At 37.0% G+C, this 19824-nt stretch overlaps 4 protein-coding genes across 9 annotated transcripts in view; 1 reads left to right on the forward strand and 3 right to left on the reverse strand.

Moving 5' to 3' along the window:
* Positions 1-155: 155 nt before the first annotated feature.
* Positions 156-5854, reverse strand: LOC111492408 (piRNA biogenesis protein EXD1-like). Of its 3 annotated transcripts, none has more exons than XM_023141743.1 (10): positions 5617-5735; positions 4669-4844; positions 4141-4272; positions 4000-4050; positions 3185-3281; positions 1862-1908; positions 1278-1494; positions 689-818; positions 543-585; positions 156-422 (listed from the first exon to the last, which is right to left on the reverse strand). In XM_023141743.1, the coding sequence occupies exons 1-10, from the start codon at positions 5675-5677 to the stop codon at positions 348-350; spliced, it is 1029 nt and encodes a 342-aa protein (XP_022997511.1). In that variant the 5' UTR covers positions 5678-5735; the 3' UTR covers positions 156-347. The 3 variants fall into 3 exon arrangements, with proteins under 3 accessions (XP_022997511.1, XP_022997512.1, XP_022997513.1); XM_023141744.1 differs by lacking the exon at positions 5617-5735 and adding an exon at positions 5779-5854 and having other exon boundaries at positions 342-422; XM_023141745.1 differs by lacking the exon at positions 5617-5735 and adding an exon at positions 5489-5590 and having other exon boundaries at positions 342-422.
* A 1617-nt stretch (positions 5855-7471) lies between these two features.
* Positions 7472-11778, forward strand: LOC111492514 (protein EARLY FLOWERING 3). The gene is made up of 4 exons (XM_023141877.1): positions 7472-8242; positions 9020-9633; positions 10441-10492; positions 10592-11778. The coding sequence occupies exons 1-4, from the start codon at positions 8027-8029 to the stop codon at positions 11549-11551; spliced, it is 1842 nt and encodes a 613-aa protein (XP_022997645.1). The 5' UTR covers positions 7472-8026; the 3' UTR covers positions 11552-11778.
* A 76-nt stretch (positions 11779-11854) lies between these two features.
* LOC111492515 lies at positions 11855-15461 on the reverse strand. Of its 2 annotated transcripts, XM_023141878.1 has the most exons (7): positions 15028-15461; positions 13777-13952; positions 13058-13423; positions 12813-12974; positions 12659-12712; positions 12417-12563; positions 11855-12341 (listed from the first exon to the last, which is right to left on the reverse strand). In XM_023141878.1, the coding sequence occupies exons 1-7, from the start codon at positions 15158-15160 to the stop codon at positions 11961-11963; spliced, it is 1419 nt and encodes a 472-aa protein (XP_022997646.1). In that variant the 5' UTR covers positions 15161-15461; the 3' UTR covers positions 11855-11960. The 2 variants fall into 2 exon arrangements, with proteins under 2 accessions (XP_022997646.1, XP_022997647.1); XM_023141879.1 differs by lacking the exon at positions 13777-13952 and having other exon boundaries at positions 15028-15460.
* Positions 15462-18112: 2651 nt separating this feature from the next.
* LOC111492516 overlaps positions 18113-19824 on the reverse strand; it is a 4549-nt gene continuing 2837 nt past the window's right edge. For all 3 annotated transcript variants that reach the window (XM_023141881.1, XM_023141882.1, XM_023141883.1), the window contains exons 4-6: positions 19102-19444; positions 18396-18473; positions 18113-18290 (exon numbers count right to left, since the gene is read on the reverse strand). In XM_023141881.1, coding sequence (XP_022997649.1) covers positions 18240-18290; positions 18396-18473; positions 19102-19444 — 472 coding nt within the window. In that variant the 3' untranslated portion in view covers positions 18113-18239. The remainder of the gene's footprint in view (positions 18291-18395; positions 18474-19101; positions 19445-19824) is intronic.

Raw genomic sequence — 19824 nt, forward strand, 5'->3', positions numbered from 1 at the left:
GGTTAAAAAAAACAGTATAATAATCGATTGATAATAACTTATTGAAGGTAAAAACAAATAATTGAATGACATTTGGCCCAGGTGAATTAATGGTTTGAATTTATTTTAGATTTATTAAGTTTGAAGGTAAAAACAAAGTTTTATTTCAATTTTCATATTTTGATTTGATAATATTTTTCACATAAAATTTGCTTCTCAAAGCTACTGTACCTATACAAAAGATTGTGAAGTATGTAAAGTAATCCCCTCCATACGGGATCTACTAGTATTAGCAGCTGAAACTGTATTCTTAATATTGAGGATTTTGCGTTCATGTTCATCACAACACGGTTTTCATATTCATTCAATCATATTTCAAGCAAGCTTCCTCGTATCATAGCTTCTGCCTTCCTTACCTGCCTCACGGGTCCAATGACGAAAACCTACATCACCACAATTACATTCATCTTCTTGACAGAACAACTTTCAATATCCATCAACATTCAACAGGATTTTGGGCTTCATAGTGGTCTGTTTTGAAGTGAATGAAAAGAGAGACTTACCTTGTCCGGTGGGCCCTTAGCGCCGCCAACGAGAATTTCCGCCCTGCATTTTAAGAACCCAAGGTGAGAAAAAACAACGGCTATGGTATTTTTTTAGCCTAAAGGATATAAATGAAGTCGAAAGGGATTTGTCGATAATGAATTACTTGCAAGATTCCTTTATTGCCAAAATTGAGGCTCCTCTCCTACCAATTACGCGACCCATCATTCCACGGGGAATGTCTAAGACTGAAAGAATTTCTTCCTCAGGAGCTTTGCCCTCTACTACAAGGTTATCTGAAAAAACATGTAAGACCAATAAAGGTGATCAATTGAGACCATGTAACAAAAGGTTTTAGACGCATCAAATGAAAAAAATAAGATTTGAAATGAAACGTAGTCTAAGAACCCGAAGGATAGAAACCACATACCAAGTGTCAATAATAATTAGATAATACAACATTATAAATTTTAACATATTTGATGTTTTGCAGATTCCAGCAGCATTGGGATAATTGAATGAAAGATGGTGAGCCAACATTTCTCACATTGCTAAATAGCCACTTTAAATTTTAAACCCAATCAATTGTGAAATCATAACATAAAAGAAGCCAACAATATTGAAACACCACAGAATCATATTATGTTGAAAAGTTTGCAATGATAGTTTAATAAACTTAGCATATTAGAACGTTAAATTTGGAATTATTCTCATTATATGGACTGCACATGGTAAGGTGGGTTCTTAAAGAAAACCTGGAACAGAAGGGAGGGGAGGCCAGTCAGCATATCCATTATCACTGATGCAGAAACACCGGCAGTACAAAGCACCACGCACTGCGAGGTACCACAGCGATTGATGATTCAATTTCTCCATCAACTTGTGATAGATGTAAAGCAGAAAGCGTACATCATCAGCAGCTGCACGGACCATCAATTCAGACAATGGTCTATAGGTCCAAAACTTCGGGTCCTGTCAAATACAAATTTAGAATTTAGTTTTTATGCAAAGATACATAAACTTGTGGAACAATTACACGATACCTGCATATAATTTTATGACGAGATAACATTTTGAATCTTATCATATTATGGACATAAGTACAGTACCTGCAGACTAATAATCTTAGTTTCCATGTCCTTTTTGTTAGCTCAATGGACTTGAATTGTCTCTACATTATATTTATACTTGTCTACTCCAAAAGAAGGATACTACATTTAGGAATCAAGCACATCTGACCTATAAAATACCTCATAACGAAAAACAATGCTTAATATATAGAACACTTCTTGCCAAGATACAACAATATCCACAGCAATACGACCATGAAAAAACTAACCTGCCTAAGTAGGAGGCGGACCTCTTCCTTCTCCACATATGATACACCTACATTTATGAGCGAGGATTACATATTAATTCAATATATAGTAAAAATGTAAGCATTAGCAGCAAAAAGCATTAAGTTTTAAAATAATAAAGAAATGCATTCATATAACAAAAGCTTGTCAACTTCTCCACTGACCACAAGAACTTAGACGTAGAATCTAGATTATTCCTTCCAGAAAATTCTGATAATTAAATTAGCATGCCAAACAATTTAGATCCAAGCGACATCCACCAACATTTTCAGTAACAAGAAAAAAGAAAAAAAAAAAAAGCTCACGTAGATTTCTCCAGGAAGGAAACGTTTCCAGGCAACAAACAAGGGAAAGAAAGAAAAATGAAACAAAGGGTATTACAACGGCAACCAAGAGGAATGAAAAATATACGGCCATCTTTATGAGAACAAGAATCTCTCATTTCACAAGCACGAATAGCAACAGTTTTGAATGGAGAATGCATGAAATGCAATTCTCTTACACAGCCCCATGAGCACTGAACCCCTTGGTTATACTTTACTTAACCTCCTCGTGCTTACAAAGACTCTAAAATGAAGAATGAGAAACATTACGTGTACACAATCAATGTACGATGCCTTTAGACTCTAAAATTAGGCTCCTAGTCGGTCATTCTGATTTCCTTGGTACCAGAATTGTAACATTACACAAAATTAAGAATGAGAAACAAAGTATGCGAGAGATGAATGCGCAATCCACATAACGTTTCCAATTATAATCTTATCACAATTCTCAAGCTTGTACTTGGTCTATGAAATTAAGAGCTCGATATTTTGAGATGGAAAGGGGCGAGAAGTGTTATGAAGCTCCCTTTCCAATTAAAATCAAGTTCTTTATGTTGATGTTATTATAGCACCCACAAGCTCGATTAATTTCGCTTAGAGACACAGATCCAATTAACCAAGTGCAATTATTGTCCCTCCACCGTACCGCTAGGGATTAGTCATGTGATGGCTTCCAAATTTAAATTTATACTTTTTTTTCTCCTTTTCAGGCAGGAGGTTCTGGTTAATTAACCATCCCCAACCATGCAGCTCATGGAAACACGACCCTCAAAATAAGTAGTAAGTATGGAGCTTCTTAACATGAAGATGGCAAGCAATAAATCAAGCTTTGCTGCTTTTGAAGTTTCATAAGAAATATCAGTTCATATTTTTGAGTGAGTATAGGTAATTTTATCCGAGATATTTAGAAGAAAAAGAAAAATGCATGAAATTCCATGATAAAGAATGGAGAATATCTAGATACCAGGATTAGTATAATACCACAATAACGTGAATCTGCAAGAAGACCAACAAAGGAGATATAGTTATCTGGCGTCTTTGTCCATCCCTCTTGCTCCTCTATAAGTGAATATGCAATCTGAATCAAGTAATACAATTGAAAATTAAAGCAGGAAGGTCCAAATAACTCAGCCTTCCTCCATATTGCAGCTTACACATACAAACACTTGGCTCCAAAGTAATTACAAGGTAACTCAAACTTAAAATGAATTGTTCAGATCATTCTTTTAAATCAAGAAAATCATACTCTTTATTGGCATTTGTGTCACAAGATAACCACTCTCTCTCTCTCTCTCTCTCTCTCTCTCTCTCTCTTTTTTCCTTTTTGAAGACATGCAGACTCTCAACCTTAAAAATTATCAGATAGCAGATTTCAATCAGTTAATAATCCATAGTAAGTTAAGATTAGAGCTCATTGAGAGAAAATTTACATAAACCTTTAAAATGAGTACGTAGAGTTATAAATTTATAAAAATACTGGCAGACTGTAGATTCAAATCGTACAAGTGCAAAGTAGATGTGAAAAATTAACATCATGAAAACTTCTAGGAACTTATATAAGAAATAATGGAACAACGATCAGTGGAATAGTAGAATCCATCTTCCTGATATGATAGTTTCATTTTCTATCCAAGAAAACATAGAAGAAGAAAAGCACAAAAAATATTCTTATGTTCTAGTAACATGAAATTGGCACACTAAGTGGCTAAGCACTCTAAAATAAGATAAAATATAATGCGTGAGAAAAGGGTGTAAACAAGTAAAGAGGTGTCAGGCTTCTCACAATTGATAATCACCTGTGTATCAATAACGTTGTTCAACTTAATACCAAACTGAAAGTACAATGCCTACAGGGAAAAAAATAGAGTCAACATTAGCTAAAACATATCATGTCTCTGTGACGGCAATCTGTTACTGAAACAAAGTTCAGACGAGACCTCACTATCTCGTTTACAATCATGAATAACTTTCGTGACATATGTGGACTCAAGGGCAGGCTTACAGACTTTCACAAGTTCCTCTCCTCCCTGAACAGCATCAACCAGATATATAGCATCTGGAAATGCAATCTGCCAAGAAATGAACAACACAGATTTATAGATAATGTCAACTAATTTGAATCACTGTTTTTTAGTAAAGTAGAAACTGAACATTCTTGAATGTCCAAGCCTTTGACAGTAATCAACCCCTGTAATTTAAAGGATGAGTTACTATAGCTACAAGTCGAGGACTATCCAGGAGCGCTAATTAAATTTCTTAAGCTATAATATTAGCTGTTTTCTTGCAAGAAAGCGGCTTGGACTATGAATTGACAGTATCACCAGATGACTAAAAGAATGAAATTATAAGTTAGAACCATTGACTCCCTCAGTTGGGAAGGTTAGCTAGCACATCTGCCTCTGCCATACAATTTCACTCTCCACAAGGATGGTAAAACTGCGATTTGTTCTTAGCATTTTATTTACCTGCATGATACAAAGACTTCCATGGCAACACAGGCTGACACCTTCACAATCAAAGCCAACTACCAGAGGCTTTTCAGGTGATGGATCAACAAATTCGTTAGGGAGTTGAGATGCATGAGTAACAATATGAATAGGAACCAAGGTTTTGTTGGCTTCAGGATCGTTCTGATTTTCACCTGAAATCCGCATGAAATGGAACTCATTGGAAGATGATAAAAATCTTGGAGCGAAATGAACGTATGAAGGACAGGAGCTGGGGAACGATGGGAGAATTAACCTCTCCAGTTCTATTTTATATCAAACAGTGCGCAAACTATCAACCACAGAAAATATTCCATCGTCTCGAAGCGAAAACAAACATACTAACTAAAAAACTTGATGGAGCATGCGCGGGTAAAGCAATCAAGCAACTGTGCGCGGAAAAAGCAATCAAGAAAACCAAAACATTGGAAGATGATAAAAATCTTGGAGCGAAATGATCGTATGGAGGACAGGAGCTGGAGAACGAGAGGAGAATTAACATCTCCAGTTCTATTTTATATCAAACATTGCGCAAACTATCAACCACAGAAAAGATTCCATCGTCTCGAAGCGAAAATGAAGATGCTAACTAAAAAACTTGATGGAACATGCGCGGGTAAAGTAATCAAGCAACCGTGCGCGGCAAAAGCAATCAAGAAAACCAAACCTATCCGCAGCAACTGGAACTAAATCCAAGTGACGTAAAAAGGTGAAAGAACGATGGAAATAGAGAAAATACAGGCCTATACTTAGAGCAACATGTCTTTTGAAGTTTCCAAACAAATTCTTCTACTCTAACCATTGATAACTACATCATTGTGATTCTCTTGCATCAGAATTCAGTTTCCAACATCAGTCAAGTATATTCCACGATTTCTGATTGGCCAAACAAACAGCAATTAAAGCTTCGATAAGAGAGAAAACAACTTGCTACGAAGAATCGCACGTCAATCCATAGACCACGAACTTGCAATAACGAAGCATTCATTAAGAGGAAGAAAGATAGACAAAGAAAACAATATGAAATTGATCATGAATGAAAATGGAAGTTCAATCCAAGAACGCAAGAAAGGGGAAAGAGAGAGTGACCTGAGTCCGAAGGCAGAGGAATATACGTCTGGTGAGAAGGAGTGTTTGCCATTTGAGCGAATCTTTCAATTTTCTCTCTGAACTTGGTGCTTTTATACTTGGAATCTAATTTTGGTAATTAATAATAATATTCGTACATACGGTTTCTTCTGGTAACATATTTAATGAAAGGTCTCAAAATAATTCAACCTCATCAACAAAATTGACTACTTGAGTAAAAGATAAATTTTCTCTCACTGTTAATTTTTTTTTTTTTTTTTTTTTTTAACTTGGAAAGAATTTTGTATTTTTTTTTCTTAATATTCTGCCTTTTTCATATGAAATGACACGAGCATAATCTAGATAATTAAGAATTTATTTAACACCCAAATATTAACAGATAAATTATTCAAACTAAACAATTCATTACCCTAAATAAGTTTAATAAACGATGATGAACTGGAAAAATATAATAAATATTTAATCGTCAAATTAATAAATAAACAATCGTGCTAATTAATTTTACATTTTTTCTTTATTTTGGGATTAGAATTAAAAAAATTGCGGATATGTTTATTTGTGAGTTGTCAGTTCCTCAATCCAATCACGACTTAGTAGTTATTATCTTAAACCGGCACTTATTTATTTAATTTACTTTATTATTCTAAACTAATTTATTTTCCTTCTTATCCACAAAAAAGAAATATATTTGGAACCTCGTTTTCTTTTTAAATTTCAAAATTGACCATTAAAAAAACTATTTAAAAATTAGCATTTCGCAAATGGCAGCTGTAAGATACCGAATCTAAATAAAAATGATTTCCACGTGGCAATTAAAATTACACCAGTCATTACGTGGAGGCCGTGAGTCAGATGCTAAATGAGAAAAAGGGCAATAAATAAAAATTGGACGGTGGAGATTAAAAGTTCATAAGGCAGATTGTGAATAAACAATTGGACGGTAAGATCGGCCTATGTTTTAAAGAAACTATAAACTATAAATTCATAATAATTCAGAGAAATTGGAATATTAACGTCGGTGGCTCATTTATGAAATTTGTTAAATATATATAAATTCTTTCAAATATTTGTTAAATAAATAAATAAATAAATAAACGGTCTCAATTTTATTATCTAAAAGAAGGAACTAGCCCAATTCATTTATTTATAATATTATTTTAATGAGTTAAATACTCCTACTAGTTCGTTATAGTCTACGTGGACCTTGGATTCAGTAATGAGCTGTAAAAAGACAAAAAAGCAAAAAGACAAAAAGATATTTTTCCTTTATTTTTTGAAATTTGTGAAAATATCTAAATCGGGAAAAATATCCAACTTTTTTGGTTAATTTTAGTAGAGATTAAACTGTATGATATTTCTATATATCTATATTTAAACTAATAATAATTAAGGAAATTATTTGATCATGATTCTTGTACACTAACAAAAGGAGCCATTTGTGGTAAGATGCTTGAAAATTGGTCAATGTCAAATGTGAAAATTATATATTGTGTCTTTTTAAATTGAAGATAAAAATAATTATAATTTATATATGATTAGTAGAACATATTTAAGTATTTCGAACAAGATAAAGTAGGATTAATTCCCATATTTATCCCAATGTAGTCTTTTTTTTTTTTTAAATCATTTTTTTTTTCCGTTTTATTTTCTTCCATTTTTCAAATTTATTTTTTGACCAACTATTGCGTTTGGTAGTAAACGAAGATCATGTTCTGTAGCTCAATCCAAACTGGGACCATGACCTTGCACTTTTGCCCCTTTTCTCTTCTTCGGTCTATGCTTTCAAAGAAATCCATGAATTAAGCCTTACCCTTTCTTCTTTCTCTTTCCTCCCGATTCTGTTATCCCGCTACCGATTTCTCCTCTTTAATTGTTTCTTCTTACTCTGGCCTTCTTGTTCATCCATTTTGGTCTGAAGTTTGAGCTCAATTGGATCGGATTTGAATTCCGGGTAAGTTGTACTGAAGAAGAAAGAGATTTCAATTTTGTCTGTTGGTTTGTTTGTATTTTGGAGTATGGAAGCTTGTTCTAGGAAATCTTGCGGACTTTGAGCTGGTTCTTGGGGGTTTGCAAATTTCCGAGCTGATTGAATGAAATTAGACCATTTTATAGATTTTATCGACTTATGAGGCTAGTTTTTAGCTTCTTGAAGTACGTATTTGGTATCGGAAGTCCAGATGAAGGTCGATCTTAGTTGAAAAACATTTGACTGTAAGCGTTCTTTGGGTTGAATTTGGGAGAAGAAACGATGAAGAGAGGAAAGGATGACGAGAAGACGGTGGAACCTATATTCCCTAGGCTCCATGTTAATGACACTGAGAAAGGTTGGCCAAGAGCGCCTCCAAGGAATAAGATGGCCCTCTATGAACAGTTCACTATACCATCCAAACGATCGAGTCACAGGGTTTTACCTCTCAAGACAAACATCTCCAGAAAACCAGTTACCACACCATCCTCAAGCCAGGTTGGAAAACTGACTCTTGCAGCTGAGCTTTTAATCTGATGTGGGATTTGGGGAAGTTCATAGCATGTTATTGGATTAATCAGTCTAATGCGTTTGATCTTTTGCTTTTTAACTGTGATTATATTGGTTCATGTCTGTTCATTGCTGGAGCAAGTTTATAGTTGGCTAATACTTATTCCTTTACTTCTAGTTTATTTAATTGTTCTTTTGTGAGATCCCACGTCGGTTGGAGAGGGGAACGAAACATTCCTTATAACGGTGCGGAAACCTCTCCCTAGTTGACGCCGTTTTAAAACTTTGAGGGGAAGCCCAAAGAGGACAATATCTATTAGTGGTGAGCTTGGACTGTTACAAATAGTATCAAAGTTAGACACTGGGTGATGTGCCAGCGAGGACACTGGCCCCCGAGGGGGTGGATTGTGAGATCTCACATCGCTTGGAGAGGGGAACGAAACATTCCTTATAAGGTTGTGGAAACCTCTCCCCAGTGGACGGGAAGCCCGAAAGGAAAAGTCCAAAGAGGACAATATCTGCTAGTGATGAGCTTGAGCTGTTATATCTTTCCATTACATATGGACTTTGTCATTCATAGCTAACAATTTTGAATCAGACTAATCATTGCAAACGAGTTCAATCGATTTAATTTTATCCTAATACAGACAGACACTACATATATTAGTGAAAATATGTGTTCACATACAAGGAGCTAGTAGATCCACAAGAATATGGTCGTTCCGGAAATTGTGCTCTTAACACCCCAATTTAAAATCTTTTCAGGGTACAGGGACTGATAGAGATCTGCGCCTGCCATTAAACCTGTCTTCACCAACTTCTACTAATGAGGTTGGAAATTCTCAAGCTCTCCCATCCGGTGAAGTAAATGTGAATCCTCCATCGGTTCAGCCTGACCAGAGTCAGCAGACAACAGAAGTAGAAGATGAAGACGATTTCACGGTTCCAGTATACGACCAATCCAGGATGGGCAAAAGTAGAGTTAAAAGTAGCAACCTCAAGGAAAAGTTTTCTTCTCCTGGATCAAAACATTCTGGTTCTACAGTTTTGCAAGCTGGTTATGAAAATGGTCAAAGCCGTCTTACATCTTCTAATGTAGTTGAGCCTACAAGAATTGGGGAGCTAGACAATGTTCCGCGCTTGAGAGTGGACTCCCATTCTTTGGGAAAGAATGACAGCTTGAACATTCCTGTTGACAATATTGAGAACCATGTAGAAAGGACTTATAATTCCATGCAGGTGGGGAATGCGGACAAAAGCGACATTGTCTCCGAGAATTCAATGGTTGACTCAATTTCTGGCTCTGATATCTGTCCAGATGATGTTGTAGGAATAATAGGTCAAAAACATTTCTGGAAAGCAAGAAGAGCAATTATTAAGTAAGTTTCCTGATGCATCTGAAGTGCCATGCTTCTTACATAAATGATATGAAGGTTGAATGTTATCTGAATCCGTGGCAACATTAAATTTAAAAATTTAGATGATATGCATTTCAATTCCTTTTCATTGAACTATTTCATTTCTGTCTAATCCCTCGTGATTTTTTGCGCTCACATAATTCTTTCATTTAATTGTGTGTTCAAGTACCAAAGTTCGAAATATAGAAGTAGATATGTTTGAATGACGAGTCACTAGAAAAGGTAAGAACTCGTAATCTCTCTCAGGTACCCTTTTAAGTGAATCTTTGTGGCCCTCAATAATATTTTGACATGGATACTGGATCATCTTATAGCAGGAACTATGCAATGTGCACAGTAACTTCTGAGACAACTGGATTCTGCTTCGTGTAAATATATGAATGTCTTGGTTGGGTACTGCTCGGTCTCCTTTTTAAAGTAATCACTTCGAAATTTTCCTTAGAGAGTTCGATGGCTCTTGGGGGCTGAGAGCAGAATTGGAGCATATGAAGGATTCCAGGTGTATTTGTTGGAGGATATTTTGACAGTACAGAACTTATTTAGATTTAGAATCAGTTTTATGGATGAAAGTAGTGTTCTTATTTAGATTTAGAATCACTTAAGAAGAGTATGTTTGCTAGCTTTTCTTGTTCCCTGAAGAAAGATTTATGAGTTGATTCTGTTTTAATGCTATGAATTGATTGTTGTTATTACCTTCAACACGTGTCGCGGTTTGATTTCAATCGTGATGTTGTTTGATTTATTCTTTCAACTTTTATTATTCTGCAGTCAACAGAGAGTGTTCGAGGTCCAAGTGTTTGAGTTGCATAGACTTGTCAAGGTAAAGTGATCTAATTTCTTCAAATAGCAGCCTTTGTGCCCTCCTCAGGTTCACATTATTGGATTCACTTCTCTCTTAACCGATCTATCGTGCAAACAGGTTCAACAGTTAATTGCTGGATCAACTCGTCTGATACTTGAAGACGGTATCTTTCTAGATAATTCTTCTCCAACCCCTCTTCCTGCAAAGAAACTTACCTCACATTACACCGTCAAATCACACGTGCAACCTAAGCTCAGTGATGGTCCCAGGAAGCCAAAATACAATGTTGAATGTTCAGCAGAAAATGCTGTTGGAAAGACATCTCTTCCTCCTGCGCCAATTGAGTGTCAGCCTTCAACCTGTGGGCCTTACTCAGTAAACCCGCAACCTGGACCAGGGTTTACAGGTCATCACTGGTTGGTCCCTGTAATGTCTCCTTCTGAAGGACTCATATATAAGCCTTACCCTGGACCAGGATTTGTTTATGGAGGATGTGGACCTTATGGTCCAATGATGAATCCATCCTTTGGATTTCCAGCTTCTGTTCATCAAGGAATTGGAGCTCTTCCTAACACTCCCATGGTTGGTGGTACTTACTTCCCTCCTTTTGGCATGCCAGTCATGAACCGGGGCTTGTCAGGTTCGGCTGTCGATCAAGTTAACCGGTCCACAGGAGATCTAAATCAATTATCGGGAGGCGTGGCCGCTTCCAATATGCAGCATCAGACTTCATATGATGTTTCAACACAGAGAGATAGAGATGAAAATCAAGAAACTGTTTCACAAACTCCAAAGTCTCATGCACCCAAAAGGAATGAGGTTCAAGTAAGTACTGCAAGTAGTCCTGTAACTAGTCCTGCTAGCGAAGTGCAAGCCAATCAAACCGCTGAAAGCCACGATGTGCTTCCACTCGCCCCTGTAGTTCCGCTGCTTGTAGAAAAAGGTCCTCAACCTTCAGACTCCGATCAAACGCGCGTGATTCGAGTTGTGCCACACAATCGAAGATCCGCTAACGAATCAGCTGCACGAATTTTCCAATCTATTCAAAACGAGAGACAACAGTATGACTCAATTTAGCTAAGTTCATTCTCCCCTTTTTCTTTCTCCATGCCTCAATTATCTTTGAATTGTCCCATTATGTTGTTTATTAGTTTATTTTACACGCTGCTTTTCGGGTATAATGTTTTGTTTATCTCCCGCACCCCCGTTCCCCGTCCTCAGGATAGGTTATTCATATGTAAATACATTTCTGGAGATTTACATGTCAATGCAATGGAAATGTGAGTGAGGTACCGTGCGCTATACACTTTTGGCATCTGATTATTACTCTTTTAATGAAATAGCCCTCATCTGTATCAGTAACTTGTATGCTTAGGAGAATTTGAAACAAAAGAAATAGCTTTCTTTTTGATAGTTCTATGTTATTCATTACATGAAGGAGCCTAATGAAAGCAAAAGAGGTAATCATCCCAATTTTGTTAGTCTCTTAGGGGCACCTTGGATTTTTACCAGGTCCTCCATAGTATAGTTCAGGATCATCTAAATAATCTCGGATGAAATCGACGTCGTAACAATCGTATTCATCGGAGTAGTGCTCAACCCAACCAGGAAACATCAAAACCATGGAGTTATCTCGAACTCGCATCCGCTTTACCCAACCCGAAGTACCAGAAATGAAGTCAGGAAACCTTCCACTGCCCATAGCTGTTCTAGTGTGAGGAGGCCGTCCTATCTTGGTGCTGTAAACTTCCCCTCCCCATTGTACTGTTTCTGCTGTGTGACTTAGTGCACCGAATAGCTCAGGAGGCCAATAACCTATGTTAATGCTTTCTCCATATTGCACCCACCAATTATCTGTCTTGAAATCCTGTAGGAAAGATGAAGAATCAAGATAGAAAGAAGCATGAAATGGCTTTGGAAAGCAAACTGCATCATGTCTTACTCTAAAAAGGAACATAATTATTTCATATGGAAGCCCATTGGGAGTTGAGATAGGATAAATAGCAGAACCAAGAGCAATTTCATTGCTTGTTTGAACAAAACCTGGGCAAGTGAGATCAAAGCAGCCTGTTTTTTGGGAAGCATCGGCCTAATAGTAATACCAAAAGAAAAAAATTCACAGTTTGTTCTGTTTTGAGATATCAACTTTCTATCTGATATAGCCAGTTGCCTGCATGAACTTACAGTCCAATACACGAACAGTCGAGTCTGTCTATCCCCGTAAACACCTGGATTTACCTGGAGGGTTGAAGAAATCATGATGTAAACGAGTTAAAATCTGTGGAAATTCGGATGAGCGTTAACTAAGTTGAGCTTTTTGGTGAAAAGTTATGCTTACTGCCCATCCGGATTCGATAGCCTCAAAATTATAGTAAGGGCCGGTTAATAGAGCCACTTGGGAAGTACTATATTCGTCATCGAACTCGACCCTCGGGTTACATACTTTAATGTCTCCTTTAGCTGCATTGTAGTTGTTTCCTGCAGTAAGCAGAAATGCCTTCTGTTTTGCACCATTGTTAAGTAGATGGTAAGAGTAAGAAAAACATGGAATTCAAAGGGACCAGAAATGTTTGTCGATCGAACCGAACGATTCGTTAGCAGAGTATGCGAACTTCGGGTGATGGGAAGCTGAGCGTTTTCTTGGGAAAACATCGGTTTCTTTCGTCCATAGCGTTCTACCGATTCAGCTTTGAGTAGGACATGCTTTCGGATCCTTCGAATCGGTATTGTTCCTTCAGGGCAACTGCCACTTTTCCTCCAAGTTTGTTTCACAACCATGGAATTCTTTTCCTCCTTCCCTTCCCTTTCTGCTGTTGCTTTCTTTGAATGCTCATCTATGGTGGGATCATAAGTGGGTGCCAACTGAATGGTGTGATTCCACAGAGCAGGATGATCAAAAGCAGGCTGGTCGTAAATGCTTACACAATCTATGATGTCGCCATCTTCGCTCTACGAGCAACCAGAAAGAAAAGTGCAGCTAAATCGTTCTGCTATGAAAGTTAAACATTGATATTGTAATGACCGAAGCCCATTGCTAGCTATTATTGTCCTCTTTGAGTTTTCCCTTTCGGGTTTCCTCTCAAAGTTTTTAAAACACGTCTGCTAAGGAAAGGTTTCATACCCTTATAACAAATGTTTCGTTCTCCTCCCTAACCGAGGTGGGATCTCACACATATAGAAATGGTTTAAAAGCTAACACATGCAAAGATTTTGTAAGTTCAAGCTCTGTACAGACTATTTCCATGTTTAAAACAGATTGAAGGACTAAGAAGAAGAAGAACAACAAGAACACAGATTGGTACCCGAATGCTTTTTATTGCTTGCTTCCTAAGAGAGTTCATTCTCAAACTCTTCTGTTTAGAAAGCGAACCACCCTCCACAGCTCCACAAACTATGACTGTCAATGTCACAACCAACATTCCGAGCAAGAATCGCTTCCCCATGAAAAACTCTCGACGAAGCTCGGGTTGCTCGACACCTTAAAACCACAAACCAACGACTAAAACTGTGCTTGTTGAATGTCTAAGAAATCATTCAAACATAACATGATTGGAGAGGGAGTTTGGAAATCCTATATAGCAGTGTGGGTATGTTTTTAGCATGGCATCTCTGCCTAAATTACAAAATTTGCATGACTTAACTTCTGCTCATCCATTTCCCATTTAGATTTTCCATTTCTGAAATGGGATCCATAAGGGCTCTGTCATATGCTTTTCAAATGAACTTAAATGGTTAAAACTTCAATGAACAGCCAACGTCTTCTTTTCCCAAATAAAGTGTCAAAGGATGTTTATGAAATGGACAATGAATCTGAGAATACTAATCCCAAGTTATAAGCAATCATATGCTTTGTTTGCTACCTAATTCAATTTTTTTCAAATTTTAACAAAGAATAAGTATTTTGGTCCGTAATTGATGAGGATTGAACGCCAAACTTTTTAAGATGGTAATTAGAGTATTATTACTGAAATTATTATATTACTCTAAATATTTTCTTTTTTAATGTTGGGGTCTGGGATTCTATCTTGTTATCGAAAAGAGAGTTTGGGTAAAGCAAACTCCCTCTTTGGAGGATCACTAGGTTAGTCAAGTAGAACCAGGTTGCACTGTTGTACGATCCAATCGAAAAAAAAATCGATTGGATCATCCCAATATGACTGAATATGCGTTAGAAAGGTCAATCCCTTCCCAACGAGGCTAAAGGACAAGGATAATCATTCTGGTCTTGAAAGAGGCGGCGATCATTCTCAACAACTCGTAATTGGAGTTTTAGTAAATGGAGTTTAGTTTTTAAAAATAATAAACAAAAACTCCATTGCCAAATAATTTTGCAATACCATTTTTAGTACAATAGAAAGGAAATTATTTATTGAAAATAAGATGTAATTTCATTTATTAAAGTGTGTTGAAAATGAAATGATAACAATTGGGTTTGACTAAGGATCAAAATGAAAGAGAAAAAGCTAAAATAACCATAACAAGGCCAAGATGACTAAGATGATTAAGGACTAAAATAAATATTTTTAAATTGCAAGTAAAATAAAAAAACTTACAGAACTGAAATAGTTTATTTGGAAGTTCAACCCTGGCGTCAGTCTGCGCGCCCTTTCCAAAAGCGGCCAAGGCCGCGTGGTGCTTGGGAGGCACGGCAGCTCCTTGTAGAGCAAGCAAATGGACCGACAGCATGCCATCTGCTCCTTCTTCATCTTCACACTATAAATGTTTCAATATTATTAATTATCAATTTCCACAGAAACACCACGAATACATTACAGGATCTCGATTAGGGCAAATTTTCGAAATGAGATTCTTCTCTCGAAAGTTCCGCTGTTGCTTCTCCTCATCCCAAGTCTCCGCCGTCGGGAAGGAGATTCCGGTTAAGAATCCAAAACCGGAGAAGAAATCGGCGGCGGAGAGCAAGGGAGCTCCGATTGACGGTTCCTATCATTCTCACTTGTACTGGCGATGAGGATGGCGATGAGGATGGCGATTCCATCAATTGTGTTAGTAATTAAATGCTCATTATTTTGTTTCCTCTTACTTATTGATAAGTTAATTTAATTTAATTAGTTAAATAATATATCATCTGAAAGGAAAAAAAAAAAATCAGAAAAAATATCTGTAATGTAAGGTTGATTCCTAGACGGGAAGGAAGTTTCTGGAACGATATTCAAAAACCACACAAATCAACTAGCCAATCACTCTCGCCTGTCATTTCTTAACCACACTGCGCTGTCTCTATATCTTGGGCCCCACAGTCCTAACTATATTTGTCCATTATTGACCTTCACAGTTCACAGCCTTCGTTTGTGTAGGCCCCACCCATCATTTTCCTTTTCTTTTCTTTTATATTATTAACACATTTTCGCTGTTTCAGTGGCTTTCCGTTTATTTCTTCCTCATTGATTTCGTCTTTTCGCCTTTTGGCGTATCTTCACGCTCCAATCCACGCCGTCCGATTGTTTTCGTATATACCACGCGCCATCAATTTTGAACCCCCATGCCCAAGAATCTTCCACTTTTGCAACGGACCGGAGAATGTTAAGAATGAAACGACACCGTTGTTTAATTTGAAGAGTGAAATTTTAAATCCTATTATTCATATATTAATTAAATTTTAGGTTAAGATTAAACTAAATAACCACTATTTTTAATTACAACTTTAAAATGTTTCAATTTTTTATATATTTACCAATTTTTAGTATAACTATTTTAAGATGACTTTTAATTCTAATAAAAATAATAAATAATTTGCTCCAATTGTGGAACTTCGAACTGGAATAAACCATAAATAGAATAAATCTCAAAAGTTTAACTGAAAAAGAAAAAAAATGAAATTTAAAACAAAAAATTACATTTTATTTAAACGTTGTGCGGTGGAAAGACGCATATATTCCCGTTGATGATCTGTGGGAAATAGGGGACCACGCCAAAATATTAGCTGGCATTCAACCAATCGCCAGCTTGCTTGCCCCCTGCCCGAATACCTGCCCGACTTTCTCTCTCTCCCGTTTTTCGCTCTCTTTCTCTCTATATATATCTCCTTCCACTATTTTCATTTCTCATTTACAATTCAAAGCTAAAGGTCTTCTCTCAATCTCTTTCGATCCCTCTCTTCGTCTCCTTCCTCTCGCCGGAACCACCCTAACAAGCAAATATCTGAATCAATGGCCGGCGTTTCCCAAGCTTCTCTCGTGGCTCTCATTGCCATCATCTTCGCCGTCGCCTCCGTCGCTGCTACTGAGGCTCCCGCCCCCAGCCCTGCCTCCCCTGCTACCTCCATTGCTCCGTCATTCGTCTCCGCTTGCGTCGCTGCCTTCGTTGCTCTCGCCTTCGGATCTACTCTCAGGATCTGAAGTATCGGCCTCGAGATATGGTGATTGACTTTGCCATGATTCGTTGTATTTGTGCTCTGATTTTCTCTTGAAGTAACCTTGGGGTGGGCGAATTTGTTTTAGACGTTTTCGAAGGGATTTTAATATTCTATACCTTTGGTACAGAGGACCTCTTTTGTTTACACATTCTTATATATAGAATGCAGACTGTATTGGTTTGATGACGTTTGTCCTATATTTTGTCGTTATGATTAGTAAATAAATTGTTTCGTTCTTTTAGATCTTCTCCGCCTGGTTTCTTCTCTCGTCTTTCCGGCATTGTTATGTGAACTCGTCGATTATCGATCCAGACATTGACCTGCAACAGTAGAACCTCGAGATCATTCTTCGTGATCTTCCGTTCTATTGCCGATGATTTTTCATGATTAACCAAAAACAACCTGCTAGTTTCACGAGAACTGATCTCTTCTGCAATTGTCTTTCAAATTGAAGAAAGGCATCTAGAACTTCGATGGAAAAATTCCAATTAATTCAATTCTACGGTTCAAAGATATGCAGGCATTCATTTATGAAATTTGGACCAATACAAGTCCAATTGTCTGAGTCTGGTGTGGCTGTAGTGGAAGTAGAATATGTGGGGCAGTGAGGCATGTGATGTGAATAATGAGCCGAAAGTGAAAGGTTCCAATATATTTTTGTTGTGGTTGGCAATTACAGCTATAGAATTAATGCACAGAACATGCTTGCCTTTTATGCCTTTACTTCTCTAGGAAGGAAATCCAAAGCATGTAGACAATTAAATAAATGGCATATTATATTGGTTGATGGATTTGTTCTGTCCACTACACTAGAGTCTTGGTGTAATCTTTCTTATTCTAAGTCAAAGTTGGATTCGTATTGAGTTCCTTTTGTTTTTCTGTTATCTTTTTATATCATAACAACCCTTAAACTCTTGTGCAGATGTAAAGAAGGTAACTCGCATCTGCAGAAAGATTATGAAATTTGTTCTTTTTTTTTTCTTTCCATTATTTTCCTCTTTCGAGAAAGAGTAGCCATTTAATATAAAGGCTGCACACTGCACAGAAAAACGAACGGCGGGCGTCAATTGCCACAACGAAACTGCCAAAAAGATGTTGCTTTATCTTTTTTTACTTTTTTTACGCAGTTAAATCAATTGTCCGACGTCATAAATTCCTCTTCTTTTAATTTATTCTTTTTAATTATATATATACATATATATATATAAAGAAGCATGTATTTCAGAAATAGAAAATAGAAAAAAGAAGGTAACATTAGGCAAGAGAAGTCTAATATTCATATATATATATATATTTTAATATATGATATAATTCACATAAACTTCCCCTCTTCTCCACGAATCATTTGACAAAACACTGTTGATTCTGTTCATATGATAAACTCTCCCTTTCTCACTCCGAATCCGACTCCATGTTCACTATTGCCTTCAGCCCTCTTGGTCTCTGCATCCAAACAAGATAACTTCTTAATTTTTTTTTAATTTACAAATTAATATATAATTTTTTTGAATGAATTTAAAAATTAAGAATTAAGAATAGATATTATACCTTTTTAGAAATCTTCTTCTCCCTAACTTCGTATCTCTCTAGCGTTAGATCACACAGCCACGTCCCTGGGCTCACCAGCTGCCACCCCCAACCAAACACACAAATTAAATAAATCCCAAAACGACCAAACAACGTTTTATTATATTATATTTTATTTTTATTAAAAAAAAAAAGTGTTATTACGCAACTACCCTTGTATTGTATCATTATTACACAGAAAAAACCAAGCACTGCCTATTCCACGCCACGACAGGACAACTCATCTCCGGCCCCCTTCATTGTCGGTAAGTAATTGATTAGCCCATTCATTCACTCACATTGTGGCTTCAATTTCGGCAATAACAGTCAAATCACAACTCTCCACGTGGCATTCCACAAACCCCACTCTCAGCCCCCCCAAGAATATCCTCACCCCCAGTTCTTTTTTTAATTAAAAGAATTTATAATTTAATCCCAATTATTTATTTATTTCTGTCGATAAATAATTGCGAGGAAATATATATATATTTCGTAAAATGGGGATTTTGCGAGGGAAAATCAGGTTAAAGAGAGGAAATAATTAAAGCAGAAGCAATAATAATAATAGCGCATGAGAATTAGTTTTCAAGGAAAAAAAAGAAAAAGAAATAATTAATGGAAAAGGAACAGTAAAAAAGGTGAGAAAGAATCTGGAAAAGGAAAGAAGGGAGAAGATTGGTTTGCTTACATTGATGGTGCGTTGAATAAGTTTGGCTCGTTTTTTGGGTCTCTGAGGCAGTTTTGACCCTTTGATCGCCATGAAATCTTCTTCCTTCTCTTTGTTCGTTAGAGCTATTACGAACTTCGGCGGCCACGCCGGCTGCCCTTGCGACGGTGGCGCTAGGGCTTCTCCGCTGCCGGAAGACGACCCACCCTTTTTGGTGTCTGATGTAGCGGCGGATTTATGGTGGGGGTGGTGGTTGTCGTGATTAGACGGCGGTCTCTTTTCCGGCGCCACCCTGTCCGGTGAAGTGATTGCTCTGACACCGCCGTTGGATTGCCCTTTCATCACACCGGAAATCTCAGAGTTCCTAATCAAATTCAAATCCACCGGAAAAAAAGGAAAGAAAATACTCAGTCTCCTAACTACTTGGTATCCCCAAAAAGTAAGTAAAAAAAAAAAATCTAATAATAAAAAAATTAATAAAAGAGTCCAACCCCACATACACTCAGATTACAACACAAAAGCCCAAAAACAAATCTCATAAAGATTGAAGGGATAACACATTAGAAAAAAATAGCAATTGATTATTTACGTTTTTAGGCTGAAATTACGGGAATGTCCTCGGCCTAGCATTAGCGTACAAAATGGGAGAGTCGGAGACCTCGTCTCTCTTCTTCAATGGCCTATTTTTTAAGGACAAAACTGTCTTTTCAAATCGTGACTCCCCTGCCCCCCTCCCCCCCCCCC

Source organism: Cucurbita maxima, unplaced genomic scaffold, assembly GCF_002738345.1.
Source record: "Cucurbita maxima cultivar Rimu unplaced genomic scaffold, Cmax_1.0 Cma_Scf00017, whole genome shotgun sequence".
Taxonomy (NCBI): domain Eukaryota; kingdom Viridiplantae; phylum Streptophyta; class Magnoliopsida; order Cucurbitales; family Cucurbitaceae; genus Cucurbita; species Cucurbita maxima.